The sequence below is a fragment of the Acartia tonsa genome, chromosome 12 (assembly GCF_053477335.1).
Source record: "Acartia tonsa isolate MP-2025a chromosome 12, ASM5347733v1, whole genome shotgun sequence".
In the NCBI taxonomy this organism is placed as follows: Eukaryota; Metazoa; Arthropoda; class Copepoda; order Calanoida; family Acartiidae; genus Acartia; species Acartia tonsa.
The window spans coordinates 37,548,633-37,574,216 of NC_137271.1; the positions used below are offsets into that span (position 1 = coordinate 37,548,633).

Here is a 25,584-nt window from a genome sequence, read left to right on the forward strand (position 1 = left end):
TCTCTAAGTGTAATAAATAAAATTACCTTTTCTGCAGATTAAAAATATTTGTTCTAATTTGTACAAACCAATCATAATTTAAGTCCCGAATGTTTTCAGAGCTGGATCTTTAAATCGTTTATAGGTGCGCTGAACCGGGGCGATTCATTTCAGCGCACCATCAGATTATTAATACCAATCTTTAAATCAAAATAGCATGGGGCGAATCGGCGCGGCCAGTGGCGCGGTACCATTAGTGATCCAATCTGGGGTGATTTATTTAATAAAAACCTTTTAAAAATCCATCTTTTATAGCAGTAGCTGTGGTGCACCATCAGCGCACCTCCAGTTCACCTTTGAATCGCCCCGATTCAGCGCACCTCTAAAACGATTTAAAGATCCAGCTCAGATAACTAATGAGAGGACATGTTTGTAAACTTTGAGGTAATTAAAATTTTCAGCCTAATTTCTTCTCTCCTCAAAATACATAACACCTTCTGAAACCAATTTTGACAAGGACGTCCAATGGGGGGGGGGTGTAAAGGGGTGACCCCCCCCCCCCCTTAAAAAAATGAAAAGGCTTGGAAGTCCTTGCCTAAATGATATAAAGATTACCCCCCTAAATGAAAAAGCTTGGACGCCCTTGCCTTTTGATCATTACAAATGCATCTCAATCAAAAACTAGAATTACGGGAAGGGGGGCCATTTATGATGGATGGTTCAATAAGAAAATAATGGATCTTGCCAGTTATGTTGTCTGCATGTAAAGGGAGGGTAATTAAAAACTTTACTAGGGTCAAACCAATAATAAATGAGCAGGGGTATAGGTATTGGTCAATACAAGATTAATTTTAGGTCATGATTTTAAAATCATCTTTAAGATCTATATAAAATGTACAATTATAAGATTAAAACCAGTTTTTATATTCGTAGAAAACTGGATGTAATACTATGCTAGACATAATGTTTCAGTATGGATGAGAACCGGTTCTATCCAGCGGCTATTAATAGGTATTTTCCCGTATCTCTTCGAAACCGATTAATATCCGGTTAATTCGAACCGGCTCTAAGTCTTACTAAGTCTTAGAAGGCGCCTTATCCCTGAATAGAGTAAAACCACTAATAATAGTGATAAATAGATGTAAAGAAAATACTTTTTTTTGTGTTTGCAATTTTTAAAATGTCCATAAGTGGCGTAGCATTCAATAATAAAAAACCTTTTTGTAAAAAAAGAAGAGTATTATGCCATAAAGATTTGATTCTTTTCTGTCTGTCTGTAGCCAAGGATCTTGCAAATTAATGAACCGATATGGTTCTCCTTTACAGAGAAAGTGCCTCTTGTGTTAAGCATCAAATAACACTATTCTAAAAATCAAATAACACTATTCTAAAAATGAACATTTTCTTTACTGTTAAAAAGGATATGGCTCACTAAGCCAAAGTGGTACTTGACAAGATTGTTTTTGTTTCAGAAGAAATATTTCTCCTGGTTTTAAACATTTGAATAAAAACAGAGATTTTAAGGAACAAGACAATGGAAAATAATTGATTTACACCTCCAAATTGCCCTTACTTTTATCAAAATTATTGTGGAAAAGTTTCGACACTGAAAGTAAGTACCAACTAATAAAGATATATAACAAGAAAGTAGGCTATTGAATGAGAGATCGGGTTTATAAAACATTGGGTACCAGCATAATTTACAGTCGGATGGCCCCTCATTCCCTTAAATAGAAAGAAACCTTTTTACTTTTCTTATTGTAGATTTAAATATATTCAAAGAAATTACCTATATTAAGTTCTATAGTCTACAAATTCATAATAATTTCAGTAGGTTATATTTTTCAGCGGAGTTGTTATGTAGAGGTAGAAAACAAGTAGACCGAAAAAGTTCGAATGTCTAAACGGTTAAAAGGGCAAAAAGCTTTAAAATTGGTAATTAACAATTGATTTGTACATTTTAGCAAAAAAAACTTTTTTACGTTCTTTGTAAAATTCGAGATAATCATATGTAAAAAGGGACAGATAGAAGGACAGACAAGAGTACAGACAGAAAGACAGATAGTAGGACAGACGGAAAGACAGATGGACAGACAAAAGGATAGACAAAAAGATAGACAGAAGGATAGACAAAAGGACAGACAGAAAGAAAGGCAGATAGAAGGACAGACAGGAGTACAGACAGAAAGACAGATAGAAGGACAGACGGAAAGACAGATGGGAAGACAGACGGGAAGAAAGACGGAAAGACAGATGGAAAGACGGAAGGACAGATAAAAGGATAGACGAAAGGAAGATAGAACTGACATAAGACAGACAACGGAACAGACAGAAGGACAGACAGAAAGACAGACAGAAAGACAGACAGAAAGACAGACAGAAAGACAGACAGAAAGACAGACAGAAAGACAGACAGAAAGACAGACAGAAAGACAGACAGAAAGACAGACAGAAAGACAGACAGAAAGACAGACAGAAAGACAGACAGAAAGACAGACAGAAAGATAGACAGAAAGACACACAGAAAGACACAAAGGAGTACAGACAGAAAGACAATAGAAGTACAGACAGGAGTACAGACAGAAAGACAGATAGAAGGACAGACATAAAGACAGATAGAAGGACAAACGGAAAGACAGATGCGAAGACAGACGGAAAGAAAGACGGAAAGACAGATGGGAAGACAGACGGAAGGACAGACGGAAAGACAGATGGGAAAACAGACGGAAAGACAGATGGAAAGACTGAAGGACAGATAAAAGGATAGACAAAAGGAAGATAGAAGGACTGACATAAGACAGACAACAGAACAGACAGAAGGACAGACAGAAGAACAGACAGACAAAAGGACAGTCAGAAGGACAGACAGAACAACAGACAGATTGACAGACAGAACGACAGACAAAAATACAGACAGTAAACAGACAAATGGACAGACAAAAGGATAGTCAAAAAGATAGACAGAAGGATAGACAAAAAAATAGACAGAAGGACAGTCAAAAGGACAGGCAAAAGGATAGACAAACAGGTAAAACTACAGACATAAAGTTAAGAAAAATAAAGTTATGGACATAAAGACAGACAGACAAAAGGACAAACAGAAAGACAGACAGAAGGGCGGTCAAAAAGACATATCAAAAGACATGTGGACAAGAAAACAGAGATGAGGATAGACAGATGGATGGAACGATGAAAGGAAAGATACACAGGAAAGAAAGACAGACGGAAGAACAGACGGAATAACAGACGGAATAACAGACGGAATAACAGACGGAATAACAGATATAAGAACAGACATAAGGACAACCGAAAAGGCAACCAGAAAGACAGATACAAATACAGACGGAAGAACAGATAAAAGGAAGATAGAAGGACTGACAAAAGACAGACTGAAAGACAAACAGCACAATAGAAATAACTTATTGTAATGCAATGGTATCAAAGTATTTTAGAACCTTCGCCCAAACAGATCATTCTAATTTTTGAGAAGTAAAAAGACAATTCATTATAGTTTTGGAGACAGAACGACAGGGGTGTTCATAAAAACCTGCACAACTTTTAGATTACGTGTTTGGCACGAGACAAAAGTATTAAGGGTAGGTGATTTAAAGTAAAACAATAGAGGGGAAAGGGGTTAAATAACTGTATGTCTCCACCCCATATACCTTGCATTGTCTTCCAATTATGTCTTTTGAATGCGAAAATATTAACACAGTCAAGTCGCTACAAAAAAAGCAATTTGCTAGCAGGCGAAAAGGGTCCCCAACACTGGATCCCGGTAGTTATCTGGATTATATATCTATGATTATACATTTATTTTAAGGGAAACACCTCAGCCTGATTAAAAATATTAACTTTAAGACAAATGTCGTGCAATTAAGTTACTTCACAGTACACAGATAGGCCTTATTCGAAATAAAAGTCACACCTCAAGTCAAAGTTTTCTTAAAGATTGAAAAACAAATTTTCTGTTGTTTTGAAAAAAGCACACGTGGAAAAAGATTTGACTATGGGGGAGCTAAAGAGTTACATTTACATATGTGCTATGTTTTTATCACGATCGGGTTTTCTATAAAGCTTTGTTTCCCTCACTCTGTATGTGTATTTATCTTTATTTATGGCTGTAAAGCTGCATATGTATGAATGTATTCTCTATATTTATTGTCTGTGTGCATGTCTGCCTGTCTTAAATTCGGTACACCGACAAACGTCCTACCGCGACAAACGTCCTAATGCGACAAACCTCCTAAACGACAAACGTCCTAATGCGACATCTCTTTAGAAAAACGTTCTAAAAATTTTCAACAATTATGAAATAAAAGAAATCTTCCAAATTTAAGGACAAAATCCTCTAATTATAAAAATATTTAACAATATCAAATTCAAAATGGCGATAAAACACAGGAAAAAAATACTTTTTAAATCGAATAACTTTAACCATAGGCTAAATTTTACAAATCTGCCCGACAGTTTTCCCAAAGTCTGTGTTGGCTATCACAAACGGAATGGTTTCGAACCCAATACAACCGAGCATTACAAAAATAAACCTTTAATTTTCTAAATAAAAAAATATATATCTATTTTCTTTTATTTTAGAACATCTTTAAATCAAATTTGGAAGATTTAATTTTTGAGAAAAAAAATTAGGACGTTTTACTTAAGAGATGTCGCATTAGGACGTTTGTCGTTTAGGAGATTTGTCGCATTAGGACGTTTGTCGTATTATGACGTTTGTCGGTGTACATTAAATTCTAGTTTCTTTCAAATAAAACTACAAATTAAAAAATATAACTAAGGGTGGGGCAATAAGGGAGTAAACGACCTTAGTTAAAGTGTAGCTTCGCTACTGAAAAGATAAACCTTGCAGCATTTGGTGAGATACTAATGTATTTTTAGGACATATACATATGGCTATAGAGTAGCTTCACAACTAAAAAAGTATAATCTAACATCATATAACACATTCTCAGTAAGATACTAATGTATATTTAGGCCCTAACATCAAACCATAAATATGATATCTTAGTTGTTCTGCCATCCTAGAAATCTCATATGCAGAAATAAAACTTTTTCCTATTTATAATCAAGAACAAAAAGTAAGTTCGCAAATATTAAATATCCGTTATATTAGGACATATTTTAATCAAAGTTTGTAATCGATATGGCAATATGCTTAAATTAACGAGTAAAGCTATCTTTTACAGACATACGGACGGACTGATTCTAGTTTCAAAAGAGATTCGCAACACAATGATGATACACAAAATTACCCCTTCTGTAGATAACAATTAGTAGTTGAAACGATTAGACACGCAACTTAATGAATTAATCAAGAAAAATTCAAGAAAAGTCCCCAAAGTTGATAAGCTAACGAATAATAAAACGTTAATATAAAACTTTGGGGACTAGTGTAATAAACAGCCAAATGTCTATTCCCCCCCTGGGAATTTACATATATACCTTTATTATTTGTTCTATACACAATTTTAAAGTGGTAGAAATATTTCAGATGAAATATGATGGCCCTCCATAGAGCCCCCCATGTGCCATATTCCAAAATAAGACCAAACTTTACAAAAACTTGAATTCTAAATTTTGTTTTGACCAGAGTTTAAAAGCTTTAAGTTGAGAAAGAAATGGTGTTTTTACGATACGGTTAAATTTTAAAAGCACGAATTTTAAACCGATGTTTTTCATATTTTTGGATGGGTTCTAGGACAAATAGTCATAGAGTAGATTGACCTAATATGACCTAGCTTAACCAACAAAAACAAAACTAACTCTACCCTTTATTAATTTTTTTTCAAAATAAAGAGGGGGTTGCTATTCTTGGCTAAACACTTTAATGGAAACCGCTGGGAATATTCACAAAAAAATAAAGCAGTAATTAAAGTATTTTGTTATTTATAAAACTGTTTTCACAGTTAGGCTTAGTGGAAAGTCTTATAGAAGGACGTACTTACAATCGCAATTATACCGCTACTTCGCTTAATAAACATAATTTTTATACTTTTGATTAACTATTTTTACTAAAATATATTTTTTGGTCATTTTGTATTAATGTGACAGAATATTTTGAGTATCACACGTAGAGAAAATCAAATTGGTTTGGTTCTGCCATTTAGCCATGCTTTGTTAGCTAACATTCAAGATACTAGCTGCTTCGTCCCTAGCATGTAGGACAGAGAGAGAGAGAGGGGGAGAGAGAGAAAGAAAGAGAGAGAGTTAGAGAGAGAGAGAAAGAGGGAGAGAGAGAGAGAGAGAGGGAGAGAGAGAGAGAGAGAGAGAAAGAGGAAGAGAAGAGAGAGAGAGAGATGATAGTATATAGCCTAAAACAATTGCAATACATCACTAAAAACATTTCCAAAATCTTAAGCATTAAACAAAAACATTCAATACTATATAAAGGGTGTTTTAAAAAAAACAATCGCTTTACTCTTTTCAACATAAACCATACAGTTTTGGTCAAAAACTAAAAAAAAAATAACCCAATTTATGTCCAAGCAATGAGAAAACAATATTGAATTTTGAATCTACTCTCCTCTCCAGAGACCTAGTCCTTGTGGAAAATTTTTCTTTACGTGGAGGAGGACCTGTACTGAAAGTCTAAAATATCAAACAGTGATAAAATTACAATAACATTATATTAATACAATAATAAAAATATTTATATTTGGATATAAAAAATGCAAAATAATTCAATTTTAATAAGAAACAAATTAAGATCAATAAAATAGGTTTACAGAGATGTATTTGGGTTAAAGGTCAAGACAAAACTAACTTATAATTAAAATTAGGGTGCAATGGATAAAATTAAACATACAATTAACATGAATTACTACTAGATTTTCCAGCTTTACGGACTTAAACTTCCCCCCCTGCAGAAAGGGGGAGGGATTAATTTATGCCCCAACTAGGTGATCAGGTCCGAGAGCTATCAATTAACACGATAGAAAGATTAAAATACATTCTTTTTAAGCCGACATTGTTTTATACTAAAAATGTAAGGAGCCACTCAATAATACACTCGAGACTTATACCTTAAACTGCATAAAAATGGTCAGACTTTTTTAACTTTTTGTCATGAATTGTCAAATATTACTTTCTTGCAACTTTTTTAAATCTACGCATGGTCAATATGAGATATTAAATTTTGTTATTCTCAAAATTATGTCTATTTTGATTTAATCTATAATACAAAGTAGAATGATGTGTGTCTGTCTCTCTGTCCGTCCGTCCGTCCGTCCGTCTGTCCCTTAAGATCTCGGTAACCACTGAACCGATTGGATTATACTCTTCAGGTGGTGGTTTTAGGCTATTTTCAGGGGAGGTTGGACACCCACAAACCTCCCCCCCCCCCCCAAAAAAAAAATACCCCCCACGCCCACCCATTTTTTTCCCTGAAAATTTCGAAATCGAAGGGTGGGGCATCTCAATTTTTTTAAAATTAATTCTTGGAGCAAAGCCCCTAGAGGCTAGGGGCGAAACCGCTAGTATGTATTAAGAAATTACAGTAAAGTTTCAAAATAACTTAAAAATAAACAGTGAATTGGTCTGATCATTATTCAGACGTTGGGAAACTTGAATCCAACTCTCTAAAAGTTTCAGGGGAGTAACCAAACATTTCCAGATCAGGTGTAAGCACTCTAAAAAAGGATTTTGGTTAAATTTTGCATACTGTAAAAAATACTTGAATATTAAAGTAGATGTAAAATTATTATACAAATAACCCATATTGCATAAACAGAGAAAGCTCAAAGTGTCATGTGTGACGTCATAAAAATACGTCTAATTTTACATATTTCCATCAAGTTTCATTGAGAATGGCTTATTGGTATGGGTGCTAGATCAATTCCTAGATTTTCAAGTTCTCTGGATTTTCTCCTATTCAAGATAGACGGCTACAATTTTCAGGGATTAAATTCAGAATTATAATTAAGTTCACATTATACAAAATTTTACATAGTTTTATTGAGATTTGTTTAAATTGTGGTGCTAGATCGATTAAGTTTTTGTGATTTTAGATGTTTTGTGATTATCAAGTTTAAAGTTTTTTTATGAAAATGCTCTAATTTTTTTTCTGATATTCATTCATATTTTTTGAGCTTGTTTTAATTATGATTATATGTTTTAAGATTATATTGCAATAAATCATTTAGATTTGTTAGCAAGTCATTAAATAAAAATAAAATTATGTAGTTTTAAACATCTGTTTATAAATTGTAAAAGTTAGATTATATCAAAAGATTTTTTTTTTTAAAATATTTCAATTTGTTTAAATTCTTTTTTCATGGAGTCTTAGAAACATTTTTTTTGACAAAGTGCTACTCTAGTTCTATGCTGTAAGGAAAATAAGCTTAATTACATTCAAAACAGGTTATACTAAACTGCCTTTCTTCAATTAAATAAAAGTGGTTGTACCTGACTAAATCTTCATATACGGATTTTGGCAGTTTATTTACCCAATCAGATGTACTCAATCTAAAACAAAATTATATACAGAAATAAGTAATTATAATTCAGCTTAATAAAGTTTAATTTCAAAATTTTCATTTAAATGCATTTTGTTTGGCATTTTTTCAGAACAAATTTTGCTGTTCAATAAACATCTACTTAATATTTTTCCTGTCTGTTTGACTTTCAATTGCAAATTTAAAATCCCCTTTTACTGGGTATCTCAGTCCCGGGTTATCTGATAGCTCACTCTGCATTGTTATATTAGGAAATAATAAGCAGCTCTGCTAATTATATTTGTTGTCATCATTGTTATATAATTATTGAACAAAACTGTCCTTGATTATAAAAAATACTGAAAAGAAAACTTACTTTGATTTATGTTGAGTTGGATTCTCCTGAATTCCTTTGAAATCTATCTGAAAGAAAAAAATGTAATGCAAATGTAATTATAAAATATTGTATTTTAATAAAAAAATAATTAGATATTAATAATATGTTGTTTCTTCTAAATTGTAAATAGTGTGGTTAATGAAATCATGATGCTGCTATTGGTGACAATAAAATAATTCTGCAATATAAAAAAAATTGGATCAAGTCAAGCTGAGTATGTTAATAGCCTGTTTTGGCACACGCTACTTGACTTGGGGGAATATTGGCATACTCTACTTGACTAGGGGGAATATTGGCATACTCTACTTGACTAGGGGGAATATTGGCATACTCTACTTGACTAGGGGGAATATTGGCACACTCTGCTTTACTTGGCTTAATATTGGAATACCCTGCTTTACTTGTCAAGATATGCTTTTCCTAAGCTCAAACCAATAGACAAACTAACTTAAACGTATTATAGAATGACATTTATTAAAATATAGAAAAAAATAATATTATCTAGAAGCATAAACATAGAACCATTATAACTTGTCAAAACTTGCTTGATATTATTGACCCTGAATGTAGAGTAAAAATATGTTAAATTCATCTTTTAAAATTTTTTTTTGACATGCTGCTTTGTTTAATTATCTATTGGCATACTATGCTTTACTTGATGAAATATTGGCATACTATGCTTTACTTGGGGGAATATTGGCATACTCTACTTGAATAGGGGGAATATTAGCACGCTCTGTTTTACTTGTTGCCATTGGCACACTCAGCTTGACTTGATCCAAAAAATCAAATATTTTTTTTAAGTGTGAAAAAATTCAGGCAGAATAGTTATAATTTAATTTAACCTAACCTAGCTTAATCATCATTCAAGCATGTTTTAACTAGGGTTGGGCCGGATATCCGGCCGGTTACCGGATATAGAAACTATCTGGGTAATAGATATCCGGCTGATTTTTAATGCCGGATATCTGGTTATCCGGCCGGATATCCGGTAATTTGCCAGATTTCCAACGTTGGCCAGATTTCCGAACGAAACCGTATATCCAGCATTATAAATCAGCCGGATATCCGGTATCCCGCCAAAAAAGTATCCGGCCTAACCCTAGTTCTAACTATTAAATAAAGTTCCCTCCAAGACAAGAAATTGCCAATTGTAAAATGTACCTTTTCAATTTTGCCCATGCATAGAAGATCTCGATCAAATGTTTCCAATTGTAGAATATACTTATAAGGCATCTGAAATAAATTTTTATTTAATAGCAATGAAGGAAATAATGCCTCCTCAAGAGGCCTCTAGGGGCGTAGCCGCTAGTTATGTATAAAACACTTGTCTGGTAAACATCATTTTTATATTAAGAGGTAACTATTCCAACAGTCCCAATATCTTTATTAAAAAATTTTTTTTTGGGGGGGGGCGGTAATCTTTTTCTAGGGGCGATTTCTCTTGGGAGGGATATAGTTATAATGTTATGTTAAGGAGAACCCGATCAGTTCAGCGGTTAGCGAGATCCTTCGTTACAAACAGACATGCAGACAGAAAACGTTCTACTTTATAGATAAATAGCGGCTACGCCCCCTAGAAGCCTCTTGGGGCACTTAAGGTAGGAGGGGGAAAAGTCTACCTCATCCCATTTTAAAATTGAGTTTCTAAAGAGTAAAAAAATATTTTTTGGGGGGGAGGGGGGTGAAGACAACCTCCCCAAAAATAGTTTGAAACCTTCCCAGGACCTATAAGAAGCTTCACTGTAAAGGAGAACAACATCGGTTCAGCGAGATCCTTCGGCACCCTTCCTAATTTTGATTTTTTTTTGGGAGGGGTGTATTTTTCATTTTTGGGGAGTTCTGGGTGTCCCACCCCCTCCCCCCCCCCCCCAAGAAAATAGTTATAAACCTTCCTGGGACCTATGAGAAGCTACCCTGTAAAGAAGAACCCTATCGGTTCAGCGGTTAGTGATATTCTTCGGTGCAAACAGACAGACAGACATCGTTCTACTTTGTATTATAGATAATAGGTAAATACTCACCCTGCAATAATCACAATGCATATATTGGGGGAAAAAATGACCATTGACTCCTTTGCAACCTACATCACTGAAATATTTAATTTTTAGATTTAATACAAGCTTTTAACATTGTTATTTATCTTTTTCTGGCATATAATCTTTCACCGTAGTCTAATGTTTGTCTATGGTGAGAAATATGAGCAATTGCAGCTGCTGTTTGCGGTAGTTATTAGTGTTAATAAGGTGATGCTGTTGTGAATTGTCTGTATTATAAATCATAAAAATTTGAAATAGGGTTGGGCCGGATATCCGGCCATTTTCAATATCCAACCGGATACCTGATATTGAAAATATCCGGATGCCGGGTATCCGGCTGTTTTTATATACGGTTTTCCGGCCGGATATCCGGTAATTTGCCGGATAACGAATGTTGGCCAGATATCCGGCATTATAAGTTAGCCGGATATCCGGTATCTGGCCAAAGAAAGTATCCGGCCCAACCCAAATTTGAAAATTACCTGCATTTTTCTTTTAATTCATCAATAACATATTTAACCAAGGAAGTAAATGATAAATTTCCATACTTCTTCAGTATTTCCATTCGACTAGAATTTTCACAATTGATAAACACAAAGTGACAAACAGAATTAATTTTAACATTAAATTTTACTAGGAAAGACTTGATCTTGAGGAAAAATGTATAAATCAATGTTGAATCCTCATCAGATACTGTTTGAAAATTTGTGTTTGGGCTATTAAAACTATTAAAAAACTATGCAATAATCAAGTAATTATTTGATATAAGAGAAAACTACATGAGTCAAAAGTGACATACTTCCAAAAGACAAATTTCTATGAAATAAGCCAGTTTATTGACTTAAAACTTTTAAAGTAATTTTTACCATTCATAAAAAGTGTTTGCTTTCAGCTTTCTTTCCAATATTTTGTTTTTAAACAAAGAAACAACCCTGAAATAAATTTTAACATAAAAGGAATAGTTGCATGAAGTGCAGTTAAAAAGTTGTATTGCAGGCATAAGTTGGAAAATTAGTATTCATTCAATTTGTTCAGTTTGTGACAGGTTAACGGCTTGTGAAACAGCTACGGACAGTGCGGCGGTGGGGGAACCGGAACACCCATCCATTTGATATATTTGGGGAGGGAGTGAAAATGTACATTAATGGTCAATTAAAACAAACTTTTATTATAAGCATTACAAACATTAATTGGCTACAAGAGCGCATTTATTCTACAGTCTGTCCTTATTGCATAACCTTGTATATGGCTTATTAGAGACACAGATTTTGACTTAAATCTAATCTTATAAGTTTTACTTTCTTCCAATACCTTGCCAATGGATGTCGTACCACACTGAAGGACATTGAATTCTCTACTAAATGTCTAAAATATAAAAAGTAACAAAGAACGTGTCCTAACTTTTGTGATTTTGTTTTAACCCATTCGTTGCGAGCTCTCAAAGTTCAAAGTTTTGATTCACCGGGCTTCAACAAAATAGATTTTTGCAATAATTACTCAACAGAATTAAAAAAGTAGGTTGTCGAACTAAAGATTTCACTATTTTTGTTCATAATAGCAATTTTCTTCCTTTTTTTGTTGCGTTTTAGTACCTTAAAACCAACTTAATTTTTAATAACTTAAATTACTTCAAAATTTAGAGGTCTACAAACAAAACGATTGCATATCTAAATTCTATGGATCATTTTACATCTACTACTTACTAAAAGAACCGACCAGCTATATTAAAAAATCACAAAAGTTAGGACACGTTCTTTAAAAATAATTTCCATTTAGAAAGCATATCCAAATTAGAATGAAAGATATTTGTCTATCTATTGCTAAGGGATCTGTTTAACAGGGAAATCTAAAAAATGAATAATAATAGCGAAGCATATATATATTAGAGGAGAAGTCACTAGCATAAAGAAAAATTAAGATTATATATCCTATTATTTAAAGTAGTAAGCGTTTTTTGTCTGTCTAGAAGGCTCTTGCTAACCGCTGAACCAATATTGTTCTCCTTTACAGTTAAGCTTCTTAAAGGTCCTGGGAAGGTTTTAAACTATTTTTGGGGAGGGTGTCTTCAACCCCCCCCCCCTTCCCATCCCAAAAAATAGTTTTTACTCTTTTGAAATTCAAATTTAAAATGGAAAAAGGTCGACTTTTCCCCCTCCTGCCTTAAGTGCCTCTAGAGATTTCTATGGGGTTGTAACCGCTAGTATACTATACATAGAGTCAATACTTTTTGCAGCCATTGAATTAGAATTTTATTTTAGAATTAATTGCAAAAAAAAACTATAGGTTATTATGCTACTGAATAATTTTTTATCTTATTTATAATTCATTTGTTACCTTTTAAACTCCCAATCTTTCAATTGAGCTGTTCTGCGCAACATTGGATATATCACATTCTGCTTTAAGTTAAATAAACCTTAATCCAAATAAGAATTATTTACTCTTAAAAAGTTGATAAAATTCATAAAATGTTTATTGTCTGTTTAGAGGCTAAGGTATTTTATAGTCTATTCCATACATAATAGATTACAGCAAGAATAAAATACATACAATCTCTGAAAACTAGATAATTTCTCTATCTATTTATCCTTACCTTTATGACCCTTACGTCCAATACTGTATGAAGGTTTCATTAGGCCTTGGAGCTGAACTATTTCAGATGACAAAGTAGTAGAAGCAACCTTTAAAATTTAAGAAGTTAATCTGAATGGTCTTTGCTATACCAGGATCTAGTCTCAGGGAAATGCCTTGGTTTGAGCTACAAGGCTTCAGCTGAAGATGTATAATAGCGGCTGTTGCTACAGCTAGCTGAGACTGATAAGCCCTGCAATGTCTTATCTTGTCTACAAGGAGAACAGCAAACGTCAAATGCTTATTATTATCCATTAGAAACCTCAAAATCTCAAGATATTTTGGTGTGCCTTTCTCAAAATAACATATCAATATATATAATTTGTCAGGTCTTTATAACACTTGTTAACCTATCTTAGTGTATAGCTGTAATACCTAAGGTTAAAAACTTTTAAACAAAAAATATCTAAAAAGAATTCTAAGAATAGATGAGTAGGTTAGTGATACACAAATTTCATGATCTGAACAAAATTTAAACTTACTATGATGTAAAATATAATATTAAAATCTAACCTTTGCATGTTTACAATAAGCCAGATTTTCTTTTTCCAGGTACAATATGGCAGAATTTGTAGCATTATATTCTGGCCTAAAATAAATAGTTAACAGCATTATTGCAACGTATTCCAAGAAATTTGACAAAATGATATTCAAGTAAAATTTTTAAAAAATACATTTTTATAAAGTTATTACTTACAACTAAACCGAGACCGTGGCTCAACATGTAGTGCACTCGCCCGTTGTCAGGGAGGTGATAGGTTCGAATCTCGGCTTAACACCGCGTCATAACTGAAGACGTTAAAAATGGTTCCTACTGCTACTATGTCAGGTGCGCGACATTAATAGTTAGAGTAGGGGGAATGCCTTGGCCCAAAACAGGAGCAACTTATTATCATGCACAGTCAGGACTTCTCAGACAAAGGTCATGCAATCAAAGGGTTGGTTGTCTGATGGGTGTTACTTAACCTAATACCCCGGGTGTTTGGACAGAAAAGGGGACATTTGGATCCCCTTGGTAATCCTGGATAAGATAAAAATAAAAATTAATAAAAATAATAGGTACAAGACCCACAATTTCGTTTTCAAATTTAACTACAGATTAAACATAGCCAAGCATCTAGAGGCTCTTTATTTTAAAGGGCAGAAAAATAGCCTAAAACCATACCCAGACATATTTTTTAAAAAAAGTAAATAGCCTAAAACCATCTCAGAGCCTATAAGAGATTTGACTGGAAAAAATAACCACATCGGTTCAGCAGTTAGCGAGACGATACTTCGCTACAGACAAAAAAAACTTATTACTTTATATTGTAGGATAAATACCTTGCTTCACAAAAGCTCATTATTCGATTTTTTCTCCATGCCTACAATTAGAAATACAATTAAAAGTAATTATTTTTTTGGCAAAATTTAAGTGTTTTGTCATATTTTATATTCTGGAAAGATTATTCTCTTAAAATTTTAGAGGTGTATATAAGTGTAATAAGACATATATATTCAAAACTTTCATATCAAACTATGTTAAAGAAATTAATTTTTAAAAGGTTAATACCATAAAAAAAGTATTTTAAACTATACAGGAGAAGCAGAAAGTTTCTCTGAAAAGCCATTTTTGGGTGGGTTTGATTCTTAACTAAACTTTAAATACCATATAGAATATTTAAGAAAAATAATATCTAGAAGTATGTTTTTAATCGATAGAGTTAAGCATATATTATTCCACTCTTTTATAAATAGCCATTTATTGTACAGGTTGCCAGCATGGATATGTGGACTAGAATCACCTGTAAAGCCTCAAGCAGTTCAACGAAAAACCGCTTATAGCTGTCACACGCCGCATTTGTTTAGGAAAATCAATGTGTTGCCCAAAAAGGAGCTCTTTAATCATGCAAAACTACTATTTTTTATGATTTTATTCACTTGAGGCTTCCAAATTGTCTTAATGGTATATGGATTTGAAATAATCTCAGAAATCAAAGACAACTAAGAAATTCTTATCAGCAGTTTTATATTCCAATAGATAAATTTAACCAAATTGAACGTGTCCTTACTTTTGTGATTTTTTTTAATAACTAGTCGATACTGTTAGGAAGTAGTAGATGTAACATGATCCATAGATATGGAATCGGTTTTTTTTGTAGCCTTTTAAATCTTAAGTCTTAAATCTTTAAACTTTTTAAATCTATTGTCATTTTGAAGAAGGTAATGAATGTACTTAAAATAAATGATTTACAATAAAACCTAACATTATTAATTACAGATATTTTATTTTTTTTAATGTTATTTATGAGATATCATGCTTCATATATTATTTAAAATGAAATACCTGGTCCTCCAAAAATTTTGAGCACTCATCGAAATTTTTAATTTCTTTCTCAACTTCTAAGACTTTCCTTTTATTTTCTATCTTCAGCTGTTTAATAGGAGCCACATCATCTAATTTAGGATCTTCCTTAGTTTTAATATCTTCTGTAAGCTTTCTTTCTGAGTTTCCACCCAGAGGAAAGGCACTGTCCATGTCAGATGATTTCTTTTCATAACTGTCTTGATTTTCATTATCAGAAGATTTAGATTTGAATCCTAATATTGATCTAGCATGGATTCTAAGTTCTTCTGGAATAGAAGTGTTTCCAATTTCAACTAGCTCTCTAAAATAAAATTTGTCTATAATAGCCTATAATACAAGATAAAGCTATGAATTTCGCCAACTGCTGGACAATTTGGACCAGTGATAAAGTCACTAGTATTCAAAATAAGATTTTTTCTAAGGTTCCCCCTCCCCCCACACCCTCTGTTTTTTCTATCTCATTTTCTGTGACTGAATGACTTGTAAATATGGCTATGACACATAACTAAGAGTTAGAATTTTTGAATATCTACATCCTGGCGAGCACAGGATGCCATCAAACCTGTTATAAAGATATTAAGGTGCAGAAAGTGGCCCTACTTTTTAAGGTAAAATAAAGCATTACTTACTGAGAATAAATGAACAATGAAAAGAATATTATGCCACATGAAACTCCAATGATATTTCTAAATTAAATAATAATAAGTTCAAAAAAGACAAAGGTCGACCTATAGAAGCTTTAGGTTGACAGATTTCATAAAGGTATTTGTGAGTTGTACTTGCTTAAGTTGACCTACAGAAAAAATCGGTCGACCTTTAAAAGTTATTTGTGAGCTGGGCAAAGACCTATCAAAAGCAGAAACTAAACGTCTAGTTTTTTGAGATTATTAATATACTTACATTATTTTCTTTCGAGTTAAATACATGATTTCAATTTAAATTTATAACATAAAGATTTGATTTATAATTTACTTTTAGTTTATGTTTTGACACATTTTGGTATACTGAAGTGCGTTTAGCTTTAAACAGGTGTTCTTATTGATTTACTAGAATATTTATTCAAATCGATTACATGAAGGTGGTCAATTGTGGACTATTAACAGATGTTTTCTGGTTGAAAGTGGATAGAGAATCAAAAAGTTTTTTTTGTAATATTTTAGAATATTTTAAAACTTTTGATGTTTTTTAACTTGATATGTGAGTTAAAAATTTAGCCAATAGAATAGATATGTTTTATAGTTTCTTGAGATAGATACTCAGATATCTATCTCAGATAATATAAAAGATGCTTTGTTTTGATATTATTAAAGATAAAAAATATTTTAAGAAGCTTCCTTTTCAATTATGTCTGGTTTTGTTAATTTACTGTTAGTTGCTGTATACATTGCAAGCAATAAATTGTAAACCTAAAAATAAAGTGTTTTTTTTTCAATTCCATCTTCCCCCTTTTTTCAATAATAACAGGTGCCTTTATTTCTGTAAACCTTGTTAAAGTGTGAAAAGAAATTAAAAGAAAAATTGCTTTAATTAATATATGCTAAAACAATATTAGTTTTTCTAAAACTTATGCCCATTAGATAATAACAAAAAAGTAGTAGTGTTTTTTTAGCTTAAGATTTTAATAACTAATGGGCCGATTGAGTTCTTCATTTCGTGTCAATTAAACATAGGTCATAAGAGATAAGAGATAAGATTTATTTTCTTCATAAAGGTACAACATATTAATTTATTTTAAAGATATTTTTATAATGGTTACTATGCGTTTTTTTTTTGCATTGATTTCTTGTTTGCTTGTGGTTTGTGGTTTTCATGGTTTGCATAGTATCAAAATAGTATAGTACCTTGCACAGGATTGAACTTGTCTCCACCTAGTTCATTTTATAGTGGTACAACAAATATATAATTTTATTATCATAGTGAATCCCATGAAGGGTTGTTGAGCCTCTGGTATACTTTGGCGCTTGCCAAGCCAGTGCAATGTCAAATAATTTAATAATAAGGAATATAAAAATGACAAGTTATATTCTACTGTGTGCAGATATCCTCCTACCATTGGTCGCGACCTCTCCAAGTGTAAGTTTGGAACAATTAAGGAACCAAAGCCTTCCGATGAAGTCACTATTCCCGTTGTGATCCTTTGGCAATTGATCTTTTGAACAATTGTTTAAAATCTTGTGCGAATACACTCCCCAGTGTAGGTGGGGGTGTATTCACACCTGACCCCAAGACAACGGCATGTATTTCCGATAAACCAGCCAAAAAACCTCCAAGAGCCAAAACAAAAAAAGTAAAATAAAGTTAAGAAATGAGCGACATTAACGATATTAACGGTATGATCGGTATGAGCATTATGAGCAGTATGAACGGTATGAACGGTATGAGCGGTATGAACAAGGAGATAAGGTGTGAGTTCGATTCCTACGGAATCTGATTTTTGATTTTTGAATATTGGATGTAAATCCCGGTGTGTATGGGTTCGATTCCTCCGGAATCTGATTTTGTTTTTTGAGGTTGGGGTATAAGTCCCGGTGTATGTATATGGGTTCGATTCCTCCGGAATCTGATTTTGGTTTTTTGATTACTTTTCGTTGCAAACATGCTGCAGACATGCTACAAACATGCTGTTCGCTATAGGATGTTATGTTTATTTTTTAAAAGTGAAGCTTTCCTATAATTAGGGTCAGTCCGTCCGTACGTCCGTGACGGATAGCTATTTTCGTTAATTAAGGCATATTAGAATTGTCCTATCGATTTCAAACTTTGCATGGTGATTCCTTTAGTAGTTAGGTACGATTTAGAAAGCGCAGCAACTCTAAAATCATTACCAAAATTTCTGTTTGTCCATTTTAAACATGTTGATTTTTTTACTTTTTTAATAACAAATTGTTATGTGATCTAATCATCCGATTGATCCGATTTTTTGTATATTGATTCCTGGGACAACAAAGTATAATGTTATAAGCGAAGCAACTCTATAATTAAGTCCTAAAAATGTAAGTATTTACATAAATATTAAACTGTATCAAGCAGTTTTTCAACAAATTTACAAATAATTTGATTCGATTTTATAGATTTATATTCTAATTATTCAGGTCTGACACTCTATAAATTTTGATGTTCGTTTGTCCTCATGTTTCTGAGCTTCGCTTTATGGATGTTGTCATCCTTGTTTAAATATAATTCTTTAGATGATTACATGCTATTTATTTGCTTTCCTTACCATTTGAATACAGAGCTCATTGGTGCTTGGATACACATCTGACACCTATAGAAACATTGATCCTGAAAAATAATAATTTTTTTACTTTTAAATTGTTAGTAATTTTTTTTTAATATTAATTCTTTAATCATATTAATCTGTAATTACCTTGCTAAAAGATTTTTACCCTTAATAATAACCCTTAACAGTTGGGCTTTTTGCCGCACCTTTATCTCAGCTCCTATTAGAGCTAGAGGGCTAAAAATTATTTCACCCTTCACCCTTTAATTTAACAACCTTTACCATTTTTACCATTTTAGGTCCTTTTTTACTTAAAAATTTCAATGGCTGTAATTTCTTATTTTTTACTTACACTATCCCTTTAAACCTGCGGGCATATTCCTGCGTGCCTGTGTTCCTGTGTTCCAGGAATTTTTTACTTTTTTTAAATCCATTTTTTAAAAAAACAAGGAGGGGGGTTCTTAGGTCACTAGGCTCTTTAAGCGAAAGCTCTTAATAACCATTTTAAGACTGTTAATTTTAAAGGAAGTTAAACGACGGTTAATTTTGATAGTAAGTAAGATAAAAGATTTTTTTCTAACACAGGAAATGAGGGTTAATAGAAATTGGGGGGTAGGAGTGGGGGGTGGTTGATTTGACTTTATATTAAACTGACCAATAGATCAGGAAGGGAGGGGTCATTGGTCTTTTTATTACACTAGTCCCAAAGTTTTAAAATAACATCTTCTTATATGTTTGCTTTATAATTTTGTTGACCTTTATTGAATTTTGATCAGTCGCTTCGATCATCAAGTTTAATATTCAAACGTTTTAAGCACTAATTGTAATCTTGTAATTTTGTGTTTCATTATTGAATATTTACATTTTAGATCACTGCTAATATAAGCATCTGAAGTATAGAGATTTAACATTCTTAAAGTTTTGCGATTTAAAGCAGATAAGGGATGAAGCTATTAAAAACTAGAGTAGAAAAGTAGCTGAAACCATTCCCAAGACTTTAACTTGAAATTAAAACCTGAGATCCTAATGGACAAAAAAAAACACAATGCTTTTTTTGTAATTATCAAATGATCCTGCCATTTAAAGATCTTGAAGGACAGACACACGGACAAACATCCAAATGCTTTAGTTTACATTTGTCCCATAAAATAGCCTAAATAAAAAACAGATTTCCCATGAATACAATTTTCTAATTAAAAAACATTACAGAGATGAAGGGATTCGAATAAAGTTCAGAATAGTTATCTATTATCAGGGATAAGGGATGGGAAACCTGGCCGAAAATTAGGTCTCAGCCTCCTTTTAAAAGTGATGGGGCAACTTTTCTTTTTTGCCTATAAAATCAACTCATTTTCGCCAGTTCCTCATTGGCTGTAGGCCAATATCCAATAACCTGAAACTTGCTTTTAGCATTAACCAATTATTAATAACAAACGCGTCCCCCAGTTCATTATTGGCTAAATTTATTCAAGCAAACATAAATTTCTGCTATTAGAAAGACAACAATGGAAAGTTTCTGCTATCAGAAGGACAACAATATATATGACGTTCAATCACATCAACTTTTTATTAAACCTACACATTAATAAATGTCCATATAGCAAAACATAAATTGAGAGATCGTTTTTTGAAGACTGAGTAGGATTCAACATTTTATACTTTAGAACAATGTGAAAAACTCATTGTCTTTAGACAATTTAAAAGTTACATTTCATGTGGAATTGATAACCCACCTAAATGATTACAAATACAAAACTAGTTCAATATGTAAATAAAAGTGTACTGTGTTTTGTTAAAAAAAATTTTTCATTAATTTTGGTAAAAATTAATGCACACTTAATTGAACTTTTCTGTTAATATTTAACGTAAAATTAATTTTTTTAAAAATTCTTAATTTATATGTATGCTATGGAACAATTTGTTGATAGAATGTTACCCATGTACTTATTCAAATCTACTTAATTTATTTATTAAAGCTGGGGGGCTAAAGCGGTGTTCATTTCTAAATAAAAATTTTGGGGTGAAGTAGATCCCTCCTTAAAATGTTTGAAAATAAATCAGATTTAACCATCTCAAAAAAAACTTTTTTTTAAATGGGGGGGGGGGGGTGGCGAAATAATGACCATCTTAACGGGATTCTACTTAAAGCCACTAACAAATTGGTTCTTTGAAAAGTTTTTATTATATTTTGTGGAATCAACTACCTGAATTCTATTCTATTCTTTTTTTCTTTGCATTCATATAATAGCTATTTCATCATTGTTCATAGTTTTCAAATCTAACTACTGCGTCATCCCGAAACTAGTTTTTTAGGCCTAGTTGGAAAATAGGCCTGGAATAATATTTTCTTACGTTTCCCATCCCTTATCCCTGTCTATTATAAACAGTTTATCTATTTGTCTTTAATACCGGTTCTAATCTAGCGGATATTAATCGGTTTCGAAGCCATACTGGAAAATTAGTTTTCTTTTTCGTTAAATAGCAAAAATTTAAGCTTTTATTTTTAATTATTTATGATACCAAAGTTTTGGGCAATCTGTAGCCTAAGCCGTCATTTTTGTTTTACAATTTAAAGCTGTAGCTAAACGACCTTTTTTTAATAATTAGCAGCCAAGCCGTTCTTAAAATCAGCCATGTAGATTTACATTATGACATCTTTAAACCTTTTTTAGCAGAGTGTCCAGTAACACATTTATAAAATTATATTAATGAACCGATTGAGTTCTCCAATTTATGGAAGCTGCTTAAAGGTCCCTGGATGGTTTTAGACTATTTATTCTTATATCTAAGTTTAGTTTTAGGCGGAATGCTTGCTGGCCGTTCAGCATTATAAAATTGCGGCTAAATGCGGCTGCGGCGCGGTAACGATCGCGGATAATCAAACATGCCAACCCTACATTCCTGAAACCATCTTAGAATGGAAAAGTTCGTTTGGACTTTTTTCACAGGAAGTCCCAAAAAACCTTGACATTAAGGGTCAATAAAAAAGATACACATTTTACTCAAAATCTGATTAAATGCTGTTTTTTTAGAAATTAGCACGATATTTCTTTAACAGTTGAATTATTCTACAAATAATATAAAGTAGCTTGATGTCTGTCCGTCTTTCCGTCTGTCTGTCCATCTCTTAAGATCTCGGTAACCACTGAACCGATTGGATTCTACTCTTCAGGGCATATACCTACTGGTCCTGTGGTGGTTTTATGCTATTTTCTTGGGGGTTGGGACACCCCCAACCCCCCCAAAAATAAAAAAATTCTCCATTATTTTTTTTTGATGATGCAAATGATACCAACTATTTGGTGCTGCACCACATTACTACATTTTTTTAATTATCTCCTGGGGCAAAGCCCCTAGAGGCTAGGGGCGAAGCCGCTAGTTCTATAAAAAGAATTAATAAGCTGGTTGAGATCTCGCTAAACACTTAACCGATTCATTTCTCAATTTTAGAAAACCTTCACATACAGGGTGTCCCTCGTAAACTGTTGTTTTTTTAAAACGCTAATTACTCTTTTAATATTCGAGCTATCTTAGTAAAATAAAAAGTGTTTGGCAGCCTACTAAAAAAACAGATTACGAGGGACGAGGAACACCCTGTAGCTCCCAGGATGGTTTTGGGTTATTTTATTACTAAATTAAAATCATGGGATGTTTTAGGCTATTTTTCCTGCTGCGCCCCCCACCACCTTAGATGCTTGCAAAGTGTCTGGTCCTAAATAAAAAGAGTAGTATGGTTATTTAGTAAAACTAAAAAAATATTTGAAAAAATATTTTTGAGGTACTAGTCACTAGTAAAATATAGTTTTTTGAGACAAAATGTAGATTGCTGTGGAAATGTAACCTGCTATAATTTATCTATACCTATATAGAGAGTCTTACGTCTTTTTAAAAGCGAAGCTTTTCTATAATTAGGGTCGGTCCGTTCGTACGTCCGCCCCTCCGTCCGTCCGTCCGTGTTTTTTTAGCTATTCTTTACGCGAAGACAATATGCATCTGTTGAAGTGTTAGAAACATTTAAAATTCAGATTTTTCCTGCTAAAAAAAAATAACAACACCCTTTAATCAAACAAGGATGACAACATCCATAAAAGCGAAGCACTGAAACGGTAGGACAAACGGACATTAACACTTGTATAGTGTCAGAACTAAATAATCAGAATATAAATGTATAAGAATCGAAGCAAAATTGTAAGTAAATTTGTTGAAAAACTGCTTGATACACGATAATGTTTATGGACATACTTACATTTTTAGGACTTGATTATAGAGTTGCTTTGCTTATAACATTATACTTTGTTGTTCCACGAATCAACATACCAAAAATCAGATCAATCGGAGGATTAGATCACATAAAAATTTGTTGTTAAAAAAGTAAAAAAATCAACATGTTTAAAATGGACGTACGGACATTCTTGTTATGATTATAGAGATGCTACGCTTTCCAAATCATACCTAACTACTAAAGGAATTCCATGCAAACTTTGAAATCGATAGGACAATTCTAACATGCCTAAATTAACAAAAAAAAGCAATCCTTTGTGACGGACGGACGTACGGACGGACAGACCGTAATTATAGAAAAGCTTCGCTTTTAAAAATATATGTATATAATTGTCATTTTTGATAACAACAAAAAAAGGGAAAATTAATTCCCTACGGATTATTGTATTTATAGATTACAGGTATTAATTTGTCTGTAAAGGGTTAAAATAAATTGATTTTTTTCTTTATCTTTTTTTCTCAATAGATGACAGGAATGTAAAACTTAAATCTGTAGGCTGAGGAAAATAAATCGTAATTTATAAGTACACGCTAAAAACTTACATCTTTTTTTGTAAATAGGTACTTAAAACTATAGATTTATTTTACATAAATACATAATATTTTTAAAAAGTAGTATTTTGTTTAAAATTTTAATTATAATATTGATGTAAAACGTTATTAAGTCTAAGCTTGTGCCCTGTGACTTTGCTTTCTGTAGGGTATTTATTTTTGATGAACTAATGTTCCATTTTGGTGAGAAAAATACAATCCTTATACTAAAGTAACAAGATGTTTGTGTGTCTGTGTGTTTGTTTGTACTGAAGGATCTCGCTAACCGCTGAACCGATCGGGTTCTCCTTAACAGGGTAGCTTATCATAGGTCCCGGGAAGGTTTATAACTATTTTCTTGGGGGGTGGGACACCCCGTCCCCCAACCCCCCACAAAATATGAAAATTCCGCCCCCCCCCCCAAAAAAAAATGTTTTTTTTTACTTTTTCTTTTAAAATCTAAAATAAGAAATTGGGTTATCAAATTCGACTCTCTCTTCAAGTGCCCCTAGAAACCTCTAGGGGCGTAGCCGCTAGTGGACGATAAATTGATGTACATCCATAATGATGATAAATAAAATTACCACTTCTAAAGTTTCAAATTATATGTTGAAAAGTATGGACACTAATAGCCTGGAACTGACCAATCAAAATTCTAAAAAAGTACCCAAAGTTTCTGAGCCACTGAATAAGTTCTGTAAACTTTGGGTACCAGTGTAATTGACCATTTCCAAACATTTTTAAGTCTGCTAAGCAAAGTTTTAAAAGCACGATCACTCTTTTGTTGGGTCAAGACATTGGGTCCTGTTATTAAATGTTGATTGGTTTGTTTAAACTATCAATAATTTTAATCTATAGATGGTGAAATTTTGTATATCATAATTGGGGATGTACCAATTTATCATCCATTGTCTTATCCCTTAATATCTCTGAGTATGTGAGAACTAAAGTACTAAAGGTATCTTATTTCTGGAGTAGTGTCATGTCAGAATTGATTTATATCCAGATACCTTTATTATATACCATGGGTAGTTCTAAATTATGCTCATACAATCCTACTTAAAAATATGATATAATCCATTTACTAAGGAATCAAGGGGAAATGTAAATTAGTCTGACACTTTGGGTACCTATATATAATTTTAAATATTTGATTCTATACTAGAAGTTTTTAAGCTTTTAATAGGCAATAGTTTCAATCTACGAATGTGTTAATTTTGTTTATCATCATTGAGGATGTAAACTAATCGTTAATTTTCTTATCCCTTAAGCATATCTGCATTACTTATTTTTAGAAACTCAATAAAATATAACCTGTATAGTCCCCCCCCCCCCTATATTTATTAATTCTCTAGTTCCCTCCTCATAAGTCTCTATTTCTTTGACTTTAGTCATCATTTTTCTGTTTCATCGCGAAAACACCATCATGGTTATTTCAAGAATAAGAATGACGTGGCTACATTTTAGCAAAATGTCTAAAAAATATTTTATTTTATTTATGGTTAAAATTTTCAGCTGTTAGTGTGTTAATTGGGGGATTGCAATTTACAAATTTAGCAAATGGATGTGTAAATATATCTAGCAACTTGTGCTATTGTAACCACACCGCCCTTAGGTTTCTACTTGTGTTACAGAAACATATATAGTAACTTGCAATATTGTAACCACACCATACTTAGGATTCTACTTGTGTTATAGAAACATGTATAGCA

At 32.5% G+C, this 25,584-nt stretch overlaps 1 protein-coding gene across 1 annotated transcript; it reads right to left on the reverse strand.

The window, feature by feature from the left end:
- Positions 1 to 7,408: 7,408 nt before the first annotated feature.
- On the reverse strand, positions 7,409 to 16,527 carry LOC145333899 (carbohydrate sulfotransferase 12-like). Its single transcript, XM_080179161.1, has 14 exons — positions 16,470 to 16,527; positions 15,820 to 16,141; positions 14,817 to 14,857; positions 14,007 to 14,082; positions 13,456 to 13,543; positions 13,200 to 13,278; positions 12,177 to 12,230; positions 11,732 to 11,797; positions 11,348 to 11,434; positions 10,851 to 10,917; positions 9,991 to 10,062; positions 8,806 to 8,852; positions 8,401 to 8,460; positions 7,409 to 7,625 (listed from the first exon to the last, which is right to left on the reverse strand). Exons 2-14 carry the CDS (start codon positions 16,009 to 16,011, stop codon positions 7,541 to 7,543), a joined length of 1,014 nt encoding a protein of 337 aa, XP_080035287.1. The 5' UTR covers positions 16,012 to 16,141; positions 16,470 to 16,527; the 3' UTR covers positions 7,409 to 7,540.
- Positions 16,528 to 25,584: the final 9,057 nt, after the last annotated feature.

What these genes read in the sequence shown, in the direction of transcription:
- LOC145333899 (XM_080179161.1), bottom strand. Translation starts at nt 16,011, where the DNA reads ATGGACAGTGCCTTTCCTCTGGGTGGAAACTCAGAAAGAAAGCTTACA. An exon ending in ATGAGCTTTTGTGAAGCAAG is followed by an intron (nt 14,083 to 14,816) that starts GTATTTATCCTA and finishes TATTTATTTTAG; the next exon opens with GCCAGAATATAATGCTACAA. An exon ending in CCAACTCAACATAAATCAAA is followed by an intron (nt 8,461 to 8,805) that starts GTAAGTTTTCTT and finishes ATTTTGTTTTAG; the next exon opens with ATTGAGTACATCTGATTGGG.